Source organism: Fragaria vesca, linkage group LG1, assembly GCF_000184155.1.
Source record: "Fragaria vesca subsp. vesca linkage group LG1, FraVesHawaii_1.0, whole genome shotgun sequence".
Classification (NCBI taxonomy): domain Eukaryota; kingdom Viridiplantae; phylum Streptophyta; class Magnoliopsida; order Rosales; family Rosaceae; genus Fragaria; species Fragaria vesca.
The window spans coordinates 16,471,983-16,492,023 of record NC_020491.1 but is presented as its reverse complement, the minus strand read 5'-3'; the positions used below and the strand labels follow the sequence as shown (position 1 = coordinate 16,492,023).

General features: G+C 37.5%; 3 protein-coding genes across 4 annotated transcripts; all 3 read right to left on the bottom strand.

Annotated features, from left to right (window-relative positions):
* Positions 1-4,803: 4,803 nt before the first annotated feature.
* On the bottom strand, positions 4,804-6,748 carry LOC101300666 (protein RADIALIS-like 3-like). Of its 2 annotated transcripts, XM_004288329.1 has the most exons (3): positions 6,640-6,748; positions 5,990-6,552; positions 4,804-5,093 (listed from the first exon to the last, which is right to left on the bottom strand). In XM_004288329.1, exons 2-3 carry the CDS (start codon positions 6,301-6,303, stop codon positions 5,066-5,068), a joined length of 342 nt encoding a protein of 113 aa, XP_004288377.1. In that variant the 5' UTR covers positions 6,304-6,552; positions 6,640-6,748; the 3' UTR covers positions 4,804-5,065. The 2 variants fall into 2 exon arrangements, with proteins under 2 accessions (XP_004288377.1, XP_004288376.1); XM_004288328.1 differs by having other exon boundaries at positions 5,986-6,698.
* Positions 6,749-9,087: 2,339 nt separating this feature from the next.
* Positions 9,088-12,236, bottom strand: LOC101300189. Its single transcript, XM_004289388.1, has 4 exons — positions 12,214-12,236; positions 11,429-11,738; positions 11,219-11,295; positions 9,088-9,330 (listed from the first exon to the last, which is right to left on the bottom strand). Exons 1-4 carry the CDS (start codon positions 12,234-12,236, stop codon positions 9,255-9,257), a joined length of 486 nt encoding a protein of 161 aa, XP_004289436.1. The 3' UTR covers positions 9,088-9,254.
* Positions 12,237-17,679: 5,443 nt separating this feature from the next.
* On the bottom strand, positions 17,680-19,427 carry LOC101299906 (pectinesterase 4-like). The gene is made up of 2 exons (XM_004289387.1): positions 18,906-19,427; positions 17,680-18,801 (listed from the first exon to the last, which is right to left on the bottom strand). Exons 1-2 carry the CDS (start codon positions 19,425-19,427, stop codon positions 17,680-17,682), a joined length of 1,644 nt encoding a protein of 547 aa, XP_004289435.1.
* Between the last annotated feature and the right edge of the window lie 614 nt (positions 19,428-20,041).

Genomic DNA, 20,041 nt, shown 5'->3' with positions numbered 1-20,041 from the left:
TATGGCTCACTTTAAAGGCTAAAACAGTCATTAAACGACAAAAAAAATATTTATGGACCTTTTTATAAGATTTCATGCTAGCATTTAACATCTAAATTAGACGATATCTTAGCAAAAGGGCATGAATCACTACCAAAAAAAAGGCTTTAGCCGACGAAAATAAAAAAACCAGGCCGACGAATTATTTTTTTGTCGGCTAAAGTCCACGTTAGCCAACGAAATTTTCTTTCGTCGGATAATTTAAATTTTCGTCGGCTATGGTCAACTTTAGCCGACGAAATTTTAATTTCGTCGGCTAAAGTTCACAGACTATAACCGACGAAAAAAATTCTTTAGCCGACAAAATTTTATAGTCTGTGAACTTTATCCGATGAAAATATCAAAGTTTAGCCGACGAAATTAAAGTGCTTGATATTTGCAGATCTGGACAACAGCTCATCTGGGAAAAAAAAAACGGGAGAAAAAGTTTGGGTGTTGTCGAAATCTATCCATAATTAGTTTGTGGAGCTATATATAGGTACGTATATGTGTATATATGTTGTATTTTGTAGTTTTATTTTGTAGTTGATCGATTTTTTTGTAGTACGTTGGATGTATATATATATATATATTGATCGATTTGGTTGATGATTTGATAATATATATGAAGTTGTTGTTAATAAGTAGTAGATATATATATATATATATATGTTAATTAATTTATAATATTGTTTTGATGGTATGAAGTTGTTGATGATATGAGTTGATGATGATTTTGTGATGATGTTGATATATAATATTGTTATGCAATTATTAAGTATATATATGTGTTAATTAATTTGTTATTAATTAGTTGTAGTACGTAGAATACTAAATGAATTGAGATTTTATATATGGAATTTAATTAATAATTAGCTAGAGTTATTCATATATATTTTGTTATATTTTCAGGATATGGATAAAAGTTGGATTTCGCTTTCAAAATGGGACAAAAGAAGTGGTAAAGGAGTTATGAGTTTTCTGGAATATACGCTGGCTAATGCTAACGAGAATACAATTTTTTATTGCCCGTGCACGAAATGCTTCAATAATGTATTACATTATTAATTTCTCGAAAAACTAAACTAATAAACGGTTAAATGCAGGTGTGGTTTGACGTTCCCGAGCACCTGAAGAACAGCTGGGCGAACGTTGTGCATGAGGGAAGGTACGTTGGGAAGTTAATGAAAAAACAAAATTGTATGTGATATTAATATTATTTCTAATATTTTTGTTGTATTTGTAGGTACAAGGAGTGGAAGAACGAGTTGCGGACCCACTGGACTATGCACGGGAATGCACGTGCTAAGTTCCAGTACAGGGAGTACGAGTGGCGTTGACTTCTGACATCAGAATTCAACAACCCTCATAAACACGTATTTAAAAAAATTAATTAGTTAATTTGTCATTAAGTACATCCGTTTTTAAATATTTTACTAATAGTTTATTTTTTCTTTGAAGGCCGTTTCCCGGGCGAATACTCAGAACCGGCAACGCAACACAAGGAACCATCATGCCGATTCTAGACCGTTCGTTGTCTTCATGGACGAGGCGGCCAGGGAACATCCAGAAGTCAACCGGTACGTCTATACGTACGAGAAGACATATCTTGACGCCTAGGAGGATATTGTAAGTCATCTTACGTTTTTAAATTTTTAATTTTACTTATATATATGTCAAAATGTTAATTAATCATTTTTTTCCTATCCAATTAGGCGAAGGTGAGGGAGGCTAGTGACGAGGTGATGAGTGCTATAGTGAGGGAGGCATGGCCGGACACGCAGGAGGAAGAGATGTCCGAAGCGATGTCTCGGATCGACACTTCGGATCCGAGGGTTGGGGCGAGGATCATGGGTACAGCCTTCCCACCGCGAGAAAACAACTTCTACTACTGGGGTCTAGGAAACAAGGGCGAGGGGGTCATGAAGACCACTCCAGGATTTCAACGAAAGGCAGCCTCGACCAGCAGCAGGACGACTCGGCTAGAGTCGGAAGTTGAGAGACTACGGGAACAGCAAGCTACTCAGGCTGCCGCTCACGCCGCCCAGATAGCCTATACTGCCGCGGTATATGCCACCCAGCAGGCCCAGCAGCAGCAGATGTTCAAGTACTTGCAGGAGTTTACAGCTGCCCAGCTTCAGGGACTTCCGGCTCCGCCCATGCCTACGCTTATACCGCTACCTCAGCCGCCGCAACCTCCTCCGCAACAGCCCCCAGAATCGGATATTGATTTAGACAATCTAGATTTTATGTAGTTGATTAATTATATAGTTTTATGTGCTTGTTGTTGGTTATATGGAATTGTTTTGGTGTATTTTGCAGCTTGCTTGGAATGGTAATTTAGAAATTTAGGGTTTTTTTTTTTTTTACTTGGAATGGACTTATAGACGACGAAACATGTAAGATATTCGTCGACTATAGTATTTTAATTTTTTTTATAAGGTTTAGCCGACGAATTATGGCATGTTTCGTCGGCTAAACCCTTCTAAAGCCGACGAAACAAACTATATTTCGTCGGCTATAGTTATTTTAAAATTTTTTATTACATACTTTAGCCGACGAATATCTTAAATGTTTCGTCGGCTAAAGTCTCAGACTATGGTCGACGAAACATTTAAGATATTCGTCGGCTAAATTCTGAGACAATAGCCGACGACGTCTTCTAGTTTCGTCGGCTAAAGTTATCGCCGACGACTCTTTCCCGACGAAACCATAGCCAACGAAGGCTCGTCGGCTAATATCTTAGCGGACGAATTAAGCTAACAGGCCGACGAAACTTTTTCGTCGGCTATAGTGCTTGTCCTGGTAGTGAATGATGAAAATTAGAAAATTCGGGGGGTAAATTTTTAAATGATTAATTTCAATTTACCCTTCTGAGGTTTGGGGTTGATATCGTTTCAACCCGATACTTTTAATTTTGAAAATTTACCCCTTAAAATTTCTGATTTTCATAAATCATGCCCAGTTGTTAAAATTCCGTCTAATTTGGAGGTTAAATACTAGCATGAAATCTTAGAAAAAAAAAGTCTTAAAAGGCGATTTATGTTGTTATACGACTATTTTAGCGTTTTTAGTGAGTTATGAAGTTAAAATTGATGTCTGAATTAGATGGAATTTCAGCAATTGGGCATGATTTATGAAAATTTAAAACTTTAGGAGGTAAATTTTTAAAATTAAAAGTATGAGGGGTGAAACGATGTCAACCCCAAATCTCGAGGGTAAACTAAAATTAATCCATTTTTAAAATTGAGAGAACAAATACTGAAATGAAATGAAGTTAACCCAGGGTAAAACTGAATTTAATAAATGTCGTATGAATTTCTTTCCCTTTGATTATACATAGCCATTATTGATAGAAATGAGGAGGTTGTTAGTGGTACGTAATACTAGCTAGTACAATAATGTAGTACATCACGTCCAGTTATCTTCTTCATTCTTCACCCTTCACCAAAAATTTCAGTTAGTAGTACACATGTAGAAGAAGCAGTACAACGTATATTTCTAGGTCCTGAAATTGAATTTGGATATAGTACATGTTTGTACTTTGTCACTGCACTTGGCTAATCTGGTGTATATACATAGATGAGCAAGGAACAGATGATACCCACAATTCAGTTTTAGATCAATCAGGCTTGACATAACCAAAGCAGATAGGCAAGTCGACCGGTGAGTACTATTCTCGATCGGAGCAGCTGATTCTGTTGGAGGTCAGGTAGAGTTTCACATTACTAGTTCATCTTAGGGGTGAGAACTGAGAGGATTGAAAGAGAGTGATGATAAATAAGACAGGGACGAGGTAGAGCATGGATGGAGTTCCCAACAGAACAGTCAAGCTGTTGTGGCTCCACTCATGCACTGCCTCTTCCCTGGCTTTGACTCCTCTGGATTTTCTTAACCTCTTTTACGTACTCATCCCATTAGTTTTAAACCCGGAAATGTTCTCTTGCCAGATAGTCTGTTATGATAATGATGATATAATATAAGCTACTTCTGTTTTTTTGGACATGATAGAATACTGCTGCTAATGAACCAGGTTGCTGAACATGTATAGATGATATATTCTTGTTTTAAATTTAAATTGAGGTGTCAGATTCTACATGATGCAATGTCCACATGACTACATTATACTTGTGCTGTATTCATTAATTTTATGATATTATAATCTTACTTGATGATTCTCATCAGATTTGATCATGATTATACATACATATGGAACCATTTATATATAGTTATGGGAATATATACAATAACTTGTATGCTCCTAGTTTCCACCATTCCAATTCCAAGCTATGCAATTGACTGATCAAGATTCGAAAGCATGCACATTAACAGTCTAACAGCAGATGGATCTGGAAAAGTATCATTGATTCATTGGATGATGAAATCATGAAGGTCCAATTTCCAACCACAATCGTCTGTCTTTAAAATGGGAATTGGTCAAGACCTTATCAGGATTTGATAGCCTGGCTTACATGTAGCAACATAAGATTCAAGATTAGGCATTGTAAAATATACATTTCTGTCATTTGATCATTTCAGTAGTTTCTTCTACATGCTTTTGAACTCAATACACATCTGCAGGCTATGTTCTTTTGTAATCTATACTTGATCTGTAATTTCATTCAGAGAACAGAATTATCCAGAAAAGCTTGCGATATGTATGCTGACCAAAAACAAATGTAACGTTCTACATTGAAGTCTGTACTCAGACATCTTATTTCTTCGAAATCACATTCAAGGCAAAGGAGATCACAGCTGTAAAATTCTGAACTTGATCAAATAATTAAGATGATAAACAGCCAAGTGACATTGAATTTATGAATCGGAGAGCGAAACTTAGGATCAGTCTATCTGACATTAATTTACTTACAACATGTTCACTACAAGATGAGAAAGGTGATATCTCCAAGATGCTGACAGAAGCTTTCAAATTCTTACATTTGCTATGACCAGCAGCTTTACTTCAAGCTATTTTGTTGCTACAAGAAGATGTGCTTGAACGAGGCAGCTTCAATGGAAAATAACGATTGGCCCTCCAATATACAGATCAGTTCAAGTTCAACTGAACCAGCAAACTGTTACATAACATTTTCCGAATATTAGAAAAACTGGTTACAAATAGTGTCAGCCAATGAAACTGGTTGAAGAAATTCTTATTCTGTCAGCTGTTACAAATAGTGATAAATAGTGTCCGACGATGTATGCAAAGCACACTAGCTAGACATCTAATAGGATGGAGTTCTCCTCAAAGTGTCCAAAATTACAAAAGATGATCTAATAAAAGCTTCTTCTTTTTTTCTCTCTTTAAGTATAAAGTGGTAAATTACCTTGTTCATTTCTACAGTAATACCAGCATGCATGATTGATAACTCCTCATCCATGTGTGTGTGTAACCAATGTTTCAAGAAACAAATATGGAGATATAATCTAGAGATCAATAATATACAATTTTCCACTTGGTAATTAAGTTGTATGTTATATGATTTTTTTTGTCTTGTAGCTCATAGAGCTAAAGTTAGAAGTTCAGTCTTTTCTTGACTGGAGGCTTTTACAAAGCTTTCCACCTGAAGATTCTTGAGCAGACAGATTATGTAGAATGAAAAGCCAGATCAATCTACTTCTAAACTAATATAGTTGAGTAAAGTGTAGATAAAGACTTATAGTGCAGATTGAGCTTTTGCACTACAAATGAGTTGAGCTGTTGGCCCTTAGCACACTAGAATTAAGTGAAGCCTTTCAAAACTGAAACATCTTTGGCTATAATGAAAAGGCAAGTCTATGTGGGATCTCTGCAGGTAACAAACTCAAACCAACACAGATGCAATTGTAAACAATAGAGTAGTATAGGGTCAATATATGTCATCTGGATCATGAAGGACATAAAGAAAGAATGCAAGAAACCCCATTAACTTGTACTTCTGATAACAAAAGCTACTTTACCGAATTGATGAGTAAAAAAGAAGTTACATACTTGTTGTTTTCATCAGTCCAGCACAGGGATTGAGTAGAGTCCACTTGAACATAATTGTGTTTCTGGGCCTCTCCAACTCCACCAAGTTTGTGATCCAAATTACCAGACTCTATGACCTTCAAATCCTCCAAAAGAATGACATAATGTTTATGCACATCCTCTGCACTCTTTTGCCCTCCAACCAAGGCTGCAACTATTTCCCAGCGCTGTGGGTCTTGCTCATCAACCACAGCCAAAGCAAGCTCAAACAACTTGTTCTCCTCCCAACTCCACCCACACAACACCTTTGGAAAAACATTCATACTCACCTCCATCTCAGCACAACCAAATCAGAAAACAAACTCCTCTTCTTAATCAACTTGTAGAAAAATAAGGATGGCCCAGCAAAACATTTACACTCTAGAAGCCATTGAAGTAGAAGGAAGAATAAATTGGGTAGGATTCTTTTGTTTTCTAAAACCTTGTAGTTTGTCTCAGTTTGGTTCCTGACCAGGTATCTGTCATGGGCAACAAAGCCTTCTGATTCTATATTTGTATCAGCTCCTGAGCCAAATGAAGCATATCTAAAAGAAGAGAAGAGATTTAATCCATTTGGGAACAAAATTGGAAAGCAATGATCAAAAACAGACAAAACCAAGACTTTCACTAACCATTTCTTGCTAGACCAAAGAATCTCCAAATTTGTTTATGTTTTGTGGTTTCCTATTCTGGCACTGGGTTGGGTTCCAATCGGTGTTAGATCCCCAACTACGGCATCACATTATATTCTCAAATATTAAACAAACACTAGAAGGGCTCAAATAATTGCTTGCGTTTCTGCCTTGCAAGAAAAGAAAGAGACTTGTGTGATAGGGATTAGACCTCATCTTTCTTTGTTCATGATGTCCAAGCATTCAGAAATGGGGTCACTTTCAAGGACTTTTAAATGGGTAAGATAAAACTGAATGACTAAGGTAAAGGAGATGTTTCCCTTTATTTATCAAATTGAAGGATTGAATACGTTTATTAGGTAAGCACATGAAGAAAAGTGAAAATCTAGTGTGACCTTACATTTAGGGTAATGTTAGATATGTTAACCTGTCCCCTTCAGTCCAGACAGATTAGGACCCAAAGGATTTGCATTTTGCACCATATCTTTCTGATCATCACATGTTAAATTATTCTCTAAAAAAAAAATTAAAAAAATTAATAAAAAAAAAAAAAAAAAAAAAAAAAAAAACTACTTGAAAAATCTCTTTCACAAATTTAGCTATGAAGAAAATTACCAGACAAGATTCTAAAGATCCCCATGAATGAACATATTATGGTAAGGCATAAGAAAACCTCATGAGAAATAGGATTCCTAGTGTCTAGTGTCAAGAGGTTAATTAAATGACTTCATTCACAAATTTGCCTTGCAGAAGAATGAGAAAATATGGATCAAAAATACTCGAGTGAGATAAATCATATAGAATGAGAGGCAGGATTTATGTGGGAAAATGTTATTCCATATTGTATGGAAGTCCGAAGATTTGAAATAAGAAAGGGAGGTGTCTATCTCTCGTTCTGTCAAGTGGAGACGACCTCTTAGCATGTTTTGTTAGAAAATTAGAGATATGAATCATGATAATGTTATCTTAATTAGTTTAGGGTTAAGGGATAACATATTAACGAAATCCACTTGTGTTTGTGGGGGCTTGATGATTAGTGGTACACTCATCATACCTAGTACAGAAAGGTCAGTTTTAATTTGTTGTTTTTCAACTGCCAAGAACGAGAATTATGTTTTTCGTAAGTGGTTGGTCGGATTGGTTTACTAGCTAGGAAGGGGGAATGCAAAGAAAAGATGAGTAGAGTGTTGAATTGGTTTACTTCTCTTTTCCTTCCCCACTCGAGAGAGGTATAAAGCTATCACAAGCAACGGATCCGCACAAGCAATAAGCCATAGACAAGAATTATGAAGTCCACCGGCAGATAAAGAGAAAATTCTTTATATTTCAGGTCTTTGTAACCAGGCGTTTAGACTAAACGTCTGTCTCCTTTGTATTCAACAGTTTCATTACTAGAGGCTTGAGAGCAGCCGTATCAGCCCTTCATTCCACAACAACAACAAAAAGACTCTTTATTTGACCTAATTATATAATGGAAAATAGAATCTCACTACTAGAATAAAGGACTTAGTGACAAACAAGTTTCGTTGCCTAAATGCTCATTCGTCACCTAAGTTCTCACGCGACGAAACAGTCGTCGCATGAGTATGGACCCATAAGAACTTAGGTGACGAATAAAAAATAATGGTCACCTAAATTGATACTTAGGCGACTATTTATTCATCGTCGCATAAGTCTAAGGTGAGGAACACTAACACATTTAGGCGTCAAAATTATTGTCTCCAACAATTGGTGACGAAAGAAAATTATAGTCGCCTTAGTTTCCTTTTACTCGACTATTTATTAATCGTCGCTATGTTTAAGGCGAGGATCCAACCCCGGCGACGGTTTCTCATTTTTCGCCGCATAAGACTTAATTCAACATTTTATATATATGCTTTTAAATTATAATTATATATTATTAAAAATCTAATTATCACCGATATGCACACAGTAATTATGTGTGCATATTTTCAAGTTCACATTCCAAGTTAAAAACCTGTGGTGCAAATCAAAATCAAAAACTACTGAACCTAACCTCTAGGAGGTATATATATACAAACAAAAGAGCAAATTCAAAGTTCATAGTTTAAACCCTCCCTAATAACCTAACCTCTTATATATAGTCCTATATAGACAATGTTTAACAAAAGAAGAGGCAAATATCAAGGGTTCCACAAAAGCAAAAAGCCATGGACCTAGCTTCAACCATCAACCTCAAGTTGTTGGCCTTCTTGTCCGCTCGGCTGCGACTGCACATACTTCTCCAACATTTGTATACGGCGCTCATAATCAAGGATCTTCTCCTGGGCTACTCTGGCCTGCTCCCGGGCTTGTTGTGCCTCTTCCTGAGCATTTTGTGCCTCCTCTTGGATGGATCTGCCAAGCACCGACAACAATTATAAAATAACGGTCTTGTAAAAACATATAAAAGGAATCATGAAACTTTTACCATTTTCAGAACCCTCCTTTGGAAAAGCCCGCCTTGCGCTGATCAAAGGACCTTCACACTCGGGGGGTGTCGGTGCATTAGGGGGAGGATCGGCAGTCCTGATTATTGGGGGAGCCAGAGTAGGTAACGATTCCAAGGGAGGAGCAGCCACAGTTGGTGGATTGGCTGGCCTTGGTCCAAGTTGCTAAACAGCCTGCTCATAGCAACGTTTAAAGGCCTCCTGCCTTGACTTCCTCTTCAAGAGTGGCGGCATATGGTTCCTAGCCAAATGAGATCAATTTTACATGGTATCAAAAATTTAAACAAGGCCTGCATTGTATTAGAACTTGATTGATAACAAAGTCATAAATATCATGATGATGCTATCTTACAACCTTATACTAAGACACCTACATCATAATTTTTAGTTTCACATCCCATCCACAGCTTAGAACACATCATGACTTTATTATTAGGACTAATTTCAGTTTACCTCCATCAATTTTAGGTCAATCATCATCTAATCCTTCTTCTTTTAATTTCATCAAAAACATATCTCGACTCCCAATCTTCATCACCCGTGTCCAAACCTTCGTTTTCCATCTAATTTCTCCATCAAGTGATGACATGACATCAAGAAAAAAGTTAAATTCCGAAAAAAAATAACCTTTTTGACCATTTTCCCCCCATATTGATTCACATATTCGTTCCCATCACAATCCCTAACCTTAGTTATTTTGGTGAGATTGAATGCAATTTGTCTATTTTGCCCTTTTTCTGTGGGTCTAGCGACTTCAAATTTGATTTTCTTCTTAATGCAAGTCATCACATGATGGGGGAATTAGATGGAAAACGAATGTTTGGACATGGCTGATGAAAATTGGAAGTCGATGAGTGTTTTTGATGAAATTGAAAGAAAATGAACTAACATGATGATCGACCTAAAGTTGATGGGGGTAAATTGAAATTAATCCTTATTATTAACATTAAACCCTATTGACACCAACAATATCAAAAACCTGGTCACTCGTACTTTTTTGTTCTGTTCACCAACCAAATCAAAATAATATACATCAAATAGTGCAGAGACAACGGTGCCATAGTGAATTGGCCTCTTTCTTGCTACGGCTGCAAGATTGTCATGTCAAATAAATAATGTTGAGACTACAGTGGGAGGAAAAGCAACACAAATTAAGGAAGAAAGAATGTACATTTATAACACGAAAGTAATAACACATAACATTCTAAGATCATAATGATTTTCTGGTATGCCACTTCTGCCTTCCTTTATTAACACTATACATAAATCAAAGAGTTGAATAAATATCATTGAAAACATGGGTGCTGCTCATGTACACTTACTGTCACAATATAAATAAATAAATATATATATATATATATATATATATTCACATTAGGAGAAATGACAAAAATAAACTAAATGTGAAGAGATATGAAGATGCATTCACTGGGAGGGAATCGTAATATATGAGACACTATCGTCAGAATACGCATACAACATGAGCTGATTGTGCACCTATCCTCTGCTAATCATCAGTTGCACATCCTTCTACAGGTAGCCTTATAAGCAATAAGTTCTACCACATTTCCTTCTATAATTTAGTATACAAGTTTCCAAACTTGTTTGCTTACAATCTACAAACATAATCACTCTGTTCAACCAAGAGATCTGGTATAGAGTGTCTATCTATCACCTCCTCATACGTAAAATCTTACTGTATCCTGTAGTAGTTAGTTTATTATAAACTACCTGAAACCAAATATGACTCATGGCATGATATCAAATATACTATCGCCAGGTGCAAAGTGCATCATTTAACAGTCTACCTCAAGAGAGAAACCATAGTAGATGCAAGAGGATCATGTATACAATTGCTAGGAGCAAAATACAAGAGACTACACACATAGTCATAATCACTTTCTAGATTGCTACAATTACAAGTAAAGTGTGCTACTATATTCAGTTTCATAAACCATCCAGAAAACACCCCCCGCCCCCCGCCACACACACACACCACCACCACCGCTTTAGTCACAGTCACCTAAGGCACTACAGCCTCAGCTTCACTCAATCATCACAAAATCACAATTATCATGAAACAAGAAAATATGTTTCTATAACTAAAATCCTAGGATATATGTTTATACATTGATCTTGTTGCAAAGAAGGGAACAGCAGCGGCCAAAAAAGCCACGAAAATATCAGGCTGCTCCTCAGCCTCAACCTACAAAATCCAAAATCCAATTTCAGAAACCCAAAATCCACCAAAGTATTTACAAACCCAAAGCTACTTCTTGGGAATTTTGAGTTTGAAACCCTAAAAGCAACTAGAAAAAAAAAAAATCATAAACCCTCACCTTCTTATGGATCGATTTAGGTTTGTGGTGGGATGAGAGAGAGGCACAGATGAGAAGAGACTCAGGAGAGTCTGAGGGTACGTGGAGATTGAATACAGAGGAGAGATGAGAGAGAGGCGCAGATGGGAGAAGAGATGAGAGAGAGGCGCAGATGGGAGAAGAGATGAGAGAGAGGCGCAGATGGGAGGAGAGATGAGGGTGGAGATCGATTAGGGATTGGGAGGGTTTGCAAGGTTCGATAGCAGAGGAAGAAAATCGGGAGACGTTTGTCGACACCAAGGGATTTTGGGTGAGTTTTTGGTTTAGTAATCTACACTAGGTGACCATCACACGAAAATTTTGTCCCCTAGCAGCCCAAACTAGTTTTATAAAATGGGTCTAAATTTTGGGCCAAATTTTGAGCGCAAAACGCTACCGCCCAATTTAAAGACTTAGGCAACGAAGGTGAAGTATTTCACCGCTGAAGTAGACCAAATTTTTTATTCTACTAAACAAGTTAAACTACATTAGTAGGCACGTTGTGGTTCCGATGGCTAAATTTCACAAAATGAAAATCAACCGTATGATATGATCAGTATACTTAAATACGGCTATGAAACAAAATTCACCTGTTTTCGATAAAGTTTTGGTCTCGATCCACACGGTCAAACCTAAACCAACACCACTTATTACATGAAAAAGCTCTTACATACCCCTATATGGCCTAGTTTGGTTAATTCTTCCACACACAAAACTCTCACATTGATGAGATCTAACCACCTATGTAAAAATTTAGTGACATTCACCTCCCGACGATAAGGCTCCCCATATAGAAACATAAGCGTATACGGGGTTGACCGTTTCTATCGGGGACCAAACGTTACCGAAAATATGTGATTTTTCAACCATAGCCGTATTTCATCATACCGATCATATCTTATTTCACAAGATTTTTGAAAATATTACTTCCTATATATAGTTGGTTCACAAATATGTACACTTACATATAATCTACTAAACAAGTTATACTACATTAGTAGACATATTGTGGTTCCGATGGATAAATTTCACAAAATGAAAATTCAACCGTATGATATGATCAATATACTTCAATACGGCTATGGAAAAAAAATCACCTGTTTTCGATAAGGTTTTGATCTCGATCCACACGATCAAACATAAACCAACGCCACTTAATACATGAAAACGCTCTTACATACCCCTATATGGCCTAGTTTGGTTGATTCTTCCACACACAAAACTCTCACATTGATGAGATCTAACCACCTATGTAAAAATTTAGGGACATTCACCTCCTGACGATAAGGCTCCCCATAGGGAAGCATAAGCGTAAATGGGGTTGACCGCTTCTATCGGGGACCAAAGTTTACCAGAACTATGTGATTTTTCAACCATAGCCGTATTTCATCATACCGATCATATCCTATTTCACAAGATTTTTGAAAATATTGATTCCTATATATAGTTGGTTCACAAATTAAGATATACACTTGCATGTCACCTATTAAAAAAGTTATACCAAATAAAAACATAAATGAAGTGATCATTGGAAAAACATAAATATATATGTTCCAAATAAAAATACATAATAGTAGTTATATTACATCAAGATAAAAATTGTCTACATAAATTATTTAAATCAGAACGAGAGAAATCAGTTAATGACAACAAGACATGGCTATCTTGTCAAGTTCCCCTTTTTTCCCATCTATTTCAGATCTGGAAACTGAATGGAGATTATAAAGTGAGTTTACTTAGGCGATGAAAGTGGGAAAATGAGTAACCACTTTCATCGCCTTAGATAAACTTATGCGGCGAAATAATATGTTTGTCACCTAAGTGGTTCATAGTTTAGGCGGTGAAACCATCTTCGTCGCCTAAATATCTACTAAGGCGACGAAAATAGTAGGAGTCCTTCTTTTGTCTCCTTGGTAATCTAAGGCGACGAACCATTATTTAGTTCGTCACCTAAGTTATTTTAAGCGACGAATGAAGTTTTCGACGCCTAACTGCTTACCTAGGTGACGGAAATGTTTTCCTCGCTGTGTTTTCATCACAAGTTCTTTATTCTAGTAGTGTCTGCACCTTTTTTTTTTTTTTTTTCTTTTTAAGAAGGAAGACAATACATTCATAAGCTTAAGAAATTAAGCAGTACAAACCAAGGGTGCCAGTCCTAGAAGGATATTCCCATTACAAGAAAATTGAGCACCTGAAAGCAAAGCATGTCTAGCTAACTGATGAACCAAAGAATTTGCTTCCCTAAACCCTAAACCTAATTCTCCATCCCTCAAATAAGTCATAATAAGGGATCATTTAGTGGAAAGGCGCTGTATATATAGCCGGATTTGTCCAATCGTCGATGTGATTTGGGTGGGGGTGAAGAATCGCCTGGTTTCTCCATCCTTTTAGGAGGAGTAGGTCTTGGAGTGGACGATCGGATCTGGGCATCATAGATGGTGGTGAAGTCCTCTGCACTGTTGACGAGGCCGTGGTACGATGTGGCTGGGTTTTGGACTATTCGGATCTCTTGTGGCACAATTCTTAGCGGGATGAGAGAGGTTGTCGAGCCTAGAACTGTTGTTGTGGCTGAGATCAGGGATGGTGTCGTGTTGAAATCGGTGGCAGTTGGTAGAAATTGGTATGTTGTTGGGTGTCATGTGCAGGGATTAATTTCCTGTGGCTTTGGTGTTTTCTGGGTCGGAGGTCGTGGTTGGACCAAAAAGTTATGGCCTTTACTTGTTAGGCTATCAAGCTAGAAGGATGACTTATGAGGTTTTTAAAGCTGGGCCTGATTCATTTAGACTTGCCTATTCAATTACCTTATTGTTGTTGTTGATGATGTGTTGGTTAGCCCTGGTATTAAGGGCAATGCTGCGATGTACGTAGATATCAGGTTTTGTAGCTTAAGCGTTAAATAGAATGTAGTTGCTTGATTTCAGGTTTGCTAAGTGTACACTAATTGAGGTCTTATGCAGCTAGCTAGTTGTGAAATCCCGGAATTACTTTAAATAATTTATCTAAGTTATATGTGTGTGTGAGTACCTTTCGCTTTAGTAAAGAAAGTAAAAGTTCTCTTAGAACTTTCAACTAAATGAGAATTAGAAAAAACTAATAAGACTTAATATAAATGGAATGTTTTATAGTTCATGTTTGTGTTACAAAGTATCAAATAGACCTAGTATACATCATCTTTACTAAAAAGAAAAAAAAGTAGCGTTTATTTGTTTGGCAGTAGTCTATAGCTTAACAAAAACACATATAGCTGCAAAGTATTGTAAACTTGACATTAGTACATGTTTTCTTAAAAACTATATTAGATCATGTGCTTTATTTATTTATTTTTAACTTGTGCTTCATGATTTTCTTGAGTATTGCTGCCTTTACATCTTAGCAAAATTTTCAGCAAGTCTTACCTTCTTTCCCTTGTCTGTTGTTAGCTAGAACCTGTAACATTTAAACATCAGCAAATTAGAAAGAAAGAATGATAATTACACATTGGATTAATTCACCTATGAGCTTAGTGTGTTTTACACAAGTTTTACACTTCCTATTTCATACCAAAGTTTGCAGCCACACTTTTGCTTGTGTGTTGCATGTAGCTACTGAATGAGCAGCTTAAAACTTGGGCACCAAGTACCAAGCAACTACTGGCACATAAAGATAAACTTCAGCTGATTTTTATAGACATAGTTGGCAGCAAATTACATTCAAATGTTTATCCATCTAAGTAAGCTAAGTTATAGACCTAATGATTACTTTTCCTAATATAAATAGGGGTTTCCACCTGAAGTAATAACAAGAACATCAGTTAGAAAAGAAAGTCAAGAGAAAAGTTAGAGTAAGAAAGAGACTAGTGGAGGTCTGACGGGTGCAAAACCTGCATCAAATAAACCCTTATCATTAGCAGCATTGAGTAAGTAGGGTATCGTATTGGGCCAGGGATTGAGGGTACCTTACAAAACAAGCGTTAGTAAAACTAATAAACACAAGTATTATTTACAAATATACAATCAAATACATTTACAATTAAATTGGGGGGATTGAGAGATAATTTCTAACATAAAATGCAAGATAAATAAACCTAAACTAATATATACAAGCGATCATCTTCTTTCACATGGAAAAGAGCCTTTCAAACTACATAATCAAGTCATCACAATGTTTCAATTTCCAAAACTTAGAATCATGCCAACTATATACAAGAAACGAATTCGAAACACAAGCCGAAAGAGGTCATGCATCCCATATAATCTTCTCAAGTCTCCTACGCTGGAAAAGTCCTAACACATAGAATATTTCATGCAATGTATCATGTTAATACGAAGCGCATCCATACAACAAACTACATGAATCATTAAGCATAAAAGATGAACTCAAACATATTAGATTTGTTTACCGGAAGAGGCTTAACAACCTAACATGCAATCTATGTTCTTAATCGAAACCCATATCATATGAATCCTAATTTTTACCACTTGTTAATCTACACTTACCGAAACAGGCTTAGCATAAACTATGGCTTTGCTAACTTGGCCGAATTAGCATATTGAATTAAACCGGAATCATAGACTTTCTAACACAATAGTAGGCATGATCTAAGTTAAACAAACATCATAAACACATGAATAACTCAATCATATAAATCTGAAAATTTCATGTAATAACTAAATCTCAATAAAAATCCAACTCCAATGCATAAAATCATCTAAGGGACTTCGACAATAACAAATATAAAACCTAAAAACAAGAGTTTGAACCATAGATTACACTTTTTGATCTCAAGAACGCTTGGAGAACAACAAGGGATAGTCTCGGCACAAAGAAGAGTAACGCTATTGGAGAAGTCCTAGAGCATGGCAAGGAGGATGATTTTCTGAATTGGGAGAGATCCTTGGAGAGGCAGAGCTACGACAGAGAGGACTGAATTTCATGTACAAGAAGAGATATCTTTTGCGTCTCCCACTTCTCCTATATGTATGAGCAGCTGTTATTAGGGTTAGAGAACCCTAATTTTCGTACATGGGCTTGCCTATGTGGTCTGGCATATGATGATGCCTCTAGGTCAAACCTGTTTTACCAAAGCTGAAACAGGTACATGGGCTTGCCTATGTGGTCTGGCATATGATCTTGCCTATGTCGAGTAGAGACCTAAGGATAATACAAGAGTACCAGCAACTGAAATCTAAAATATGTGCATACACATTGCAATAACATGAGATTTCCTCTACTCAGCTTTTGGCTCATCTTTTTATAAATTTGTGCGGATGTTACACTTGTGGGATATGACATAATGTCTAGAAAGAATCTGAAGTCTACGAGGAGGAGTGAATAATATTAGCTTACTGTTTTTGATTCATGTTTGTGTAATAAGACTTATTTTATAAGCTTACTTTTCAGTTTGTTGTACGAACAAGACTTATGAAACAAAGTTCTCCTTCACCAAGTTACCTCTAGTTCTAAGGTTTTCACATAGCTTTTATTTGTCAAAATTGTCAAAAGTTCTCTTATCTTTGACAAGTCGAAGCTATTCACGTCCTTATCTGAGAAAAATAAATTTATATTCTCAATTTTCGGGTCAGGATGTGAACTAGTAGACTGTTTTCAAAGGATTAAGTAACGAGGGTTTTACTTATTTTGCTGCAAGATCTTTATGAGCCTATCTGTACACAAATGAAGGTACCAATCATGGTGCCTCTAGGTCTCTACTCGACATATTTTGTGGGGTCTGGCATATGATGATGTGAAATGCCTTTTGGCCATTGTTTGAGCAATATATTTCTATTTCCTTAAAAAAAAAATATGGGAGGATCAAACGATTAACTAGATTGTGAAAACAATTGTTCAAACAGAATTGAAGCCAAGCCCCACGATATTCATGCAAAGGATTCAAACAGTTTACTAGGCTATAAATAGCGTGCATGCATGCGTGACAAATCAGTATATACCTAAAGGGAAATTAATGTATATCATATCGTATAACATGCCTTATAAAACGTGTGACTATCATTAATTGAAGAAGCAACTAAATGACCATGTAATGATCATTTACCCTTTCAAAAACCCCATGTGTCATACAATTAGACACATTTGCAATATGTATGTCATACCCTATTGTATGATAGACAAACCCTACTCAAATTACCTGTGATTTAGTTGATAAATTAACTTTACATTGTCATACAAATACGATGTTGTCACATATAATTGATCTCTACGCATCTGTTCTTTTCTTCTCTCAGAGTAGGGTTTAATTAAGCATGTGCGAAGCTAGGTAAGTAAGGAATAGTTGCCATCTTCAACCATGTGTCTGGTAATAGCATGGAATCAACGGTAAATTTCGCAGCAGTATTCCCATCCATCTCGCCGGTGAAGCCGCCCTTCGGCCATTTCACCCTGTTGGCTATGTTGGCACCAGGTCCGCGGTTCTTGAACTCACCAAAGAAGGAGTGTTGAGTGTTGAAGTCGTTACCGTCCCATGCGATAACCCCTTCAGGTCTGATGAAGTCAGCTATTGTGCACTCTATGAACGCAGCCCTAGCGTAGGTTTTCCATGGCCTCCCCAAGTATGTTCTCACTGCGAACCTCGTGGGGAAGAGTGCTTCTTCCGGCACGATTCTGCAGTTGTGCAGCACGGTGGCTCCGACTTCGTGTCCGGTTTGTTGTCCTGGAGCAGTGATGAAGGCTTGGTTCTGGTTCTTCATCGACGACTTCCTCACGATGATCAAAGAGTTTTGGATGACCACCCTAGCATCCCCGAAGATACAGTCAACATGTCCTGAAATGACGCAATTCCTAAAGAACTGACGTCCAATGTTCATGTACAAGGTGTCTTGGTATCCACTGATTCTACAGTTGAAGATGCCAATCATGTCCCCGGAAGTGCGGAGAGCCACGGCGGGTCTTGCTTCCGGACCGGCGCCGTTGGTGAATCCCATTGACCTCCCAATGAATCCACTAGCGTAAACTTGGAAGGTGCCGCTGGTAGATATTTTATCTCCGGTGTTCGCCTCTCCCTTGTTACCGGTGACGACAGTGGCTCTGGGGCCATCACCATACATGTATATGTTCACCATGGTTTTGTCGATGATGACAGTCTCCTTGTACACTCCCTGCTTCACATAAATAACGAAGCGCCCTTGGTTGCCTTTAGGGTAAGCCCTCAGTGCCTCGTTAATGGTTCTGAATTGCCCGCTGCCGTCTTGAGCTACAATAACATTAGGCATAATCCTGCCATTGTCTTGCTTGGCCATAAGCTTGCAGTCTGCGCGAGACATCCAGCTTGGGTATTCATCTTTAGGGATATCTTCCTCTAGAATTTCACCCATAAGCCGCCTGCTGTTACTGCCATTTTCGGTGACTGCATTCTCATTTAGCTTGACGCCAAACATGCCAAGGATGTTAGAAATCCCATAATGGCCAGAGCGTTGTCAGTGATTGCGGTAGTGTCATATATGGGTCCTTTCATCGCCTCTGAAACCTTACGGTCGTCATCTCCAATTACATCCATGCATGTTCCGGCGTAGCTATTCACACTACCGATCCAGATTCTGAGCTCCAATGCGCGGTCATTCATAGTTTCCAACTCAACATCATTAACATACGACACCAAAGCCTGTAGCTCGTCACGGGCTTCTTTCATTAGGTCATTGCATTCCTCAATGGACCTCTTGATTCTGGTGCCGTCTTTGGCCTCAACCAAGAGAGACTCTGTCATGTTGAGGGAGTTTTGTGCTTGGTCGGAGATGGACAGCAAGGCAGCTTTCATGTAGTCCTTGACACCAGCGCTGCTGTTTTGAGCCACCGGGCTAAGAGATTGCTGACATTCTGTGTGGTGGTCTGTGTAATTACACATTTGGATCACCAGTTTCATTTGTTCCGATAGGCTCTCTTGTCCGGACTTCTTCGCATTGTTGTGAACGAATACGGCAACCAGTCCAATGACCACCCCCACAATAAGTATGAGAAATATACTTGATATTAGTACTTTCTTAGCTACCATTTTTACTTATTATTTGTATTATTATTTTTCTTCTTGTTTTCTAGGGAGAGGGGTGGTGGTGGGGGTGGCCGGGAAGGGGGTTTCGCTACCAAAGGATGGTCTGCCAGTTTTTCTCTCTGATCTGTTTCTTCCCTACTCGAGTAATATACAACTACCCTTAATTCTATTTATCCTAATATGATTATCTAACCTCCACGTACCGGCCTACGAGGAAGAAAAAAGCATGAGATCGATCGGGTAATATAGTTCTTTACCATTTCTCAAAATTAGAATGTTCAGGATGTTAAGTTGGCATGGTTGATCGCTGTCTGAGATTAGATTCATATGGTTGTTTGTTTAGGCCAACTGAAATACCTAGATACCTTCGAGAGAAACTTAATTGGAGCCTCATCCATTAATTAGTTCCAATTTTTTGATATGACTCTCGTATGCATGAAGTCTCCAGTTAGTACAGTTGTTTCTGTGTTGGCATTGACATATTCAGTGTACAGTTTTTTCCAGTGCTCATAGTCATCAGATTACAAGCTGTCCCATGAGTTTGCTATAACAATTAACAAAATTAACAAAATTGTTTAGATTTGGGACGGAGAAGCATCTTCCTTTAACAAAATATC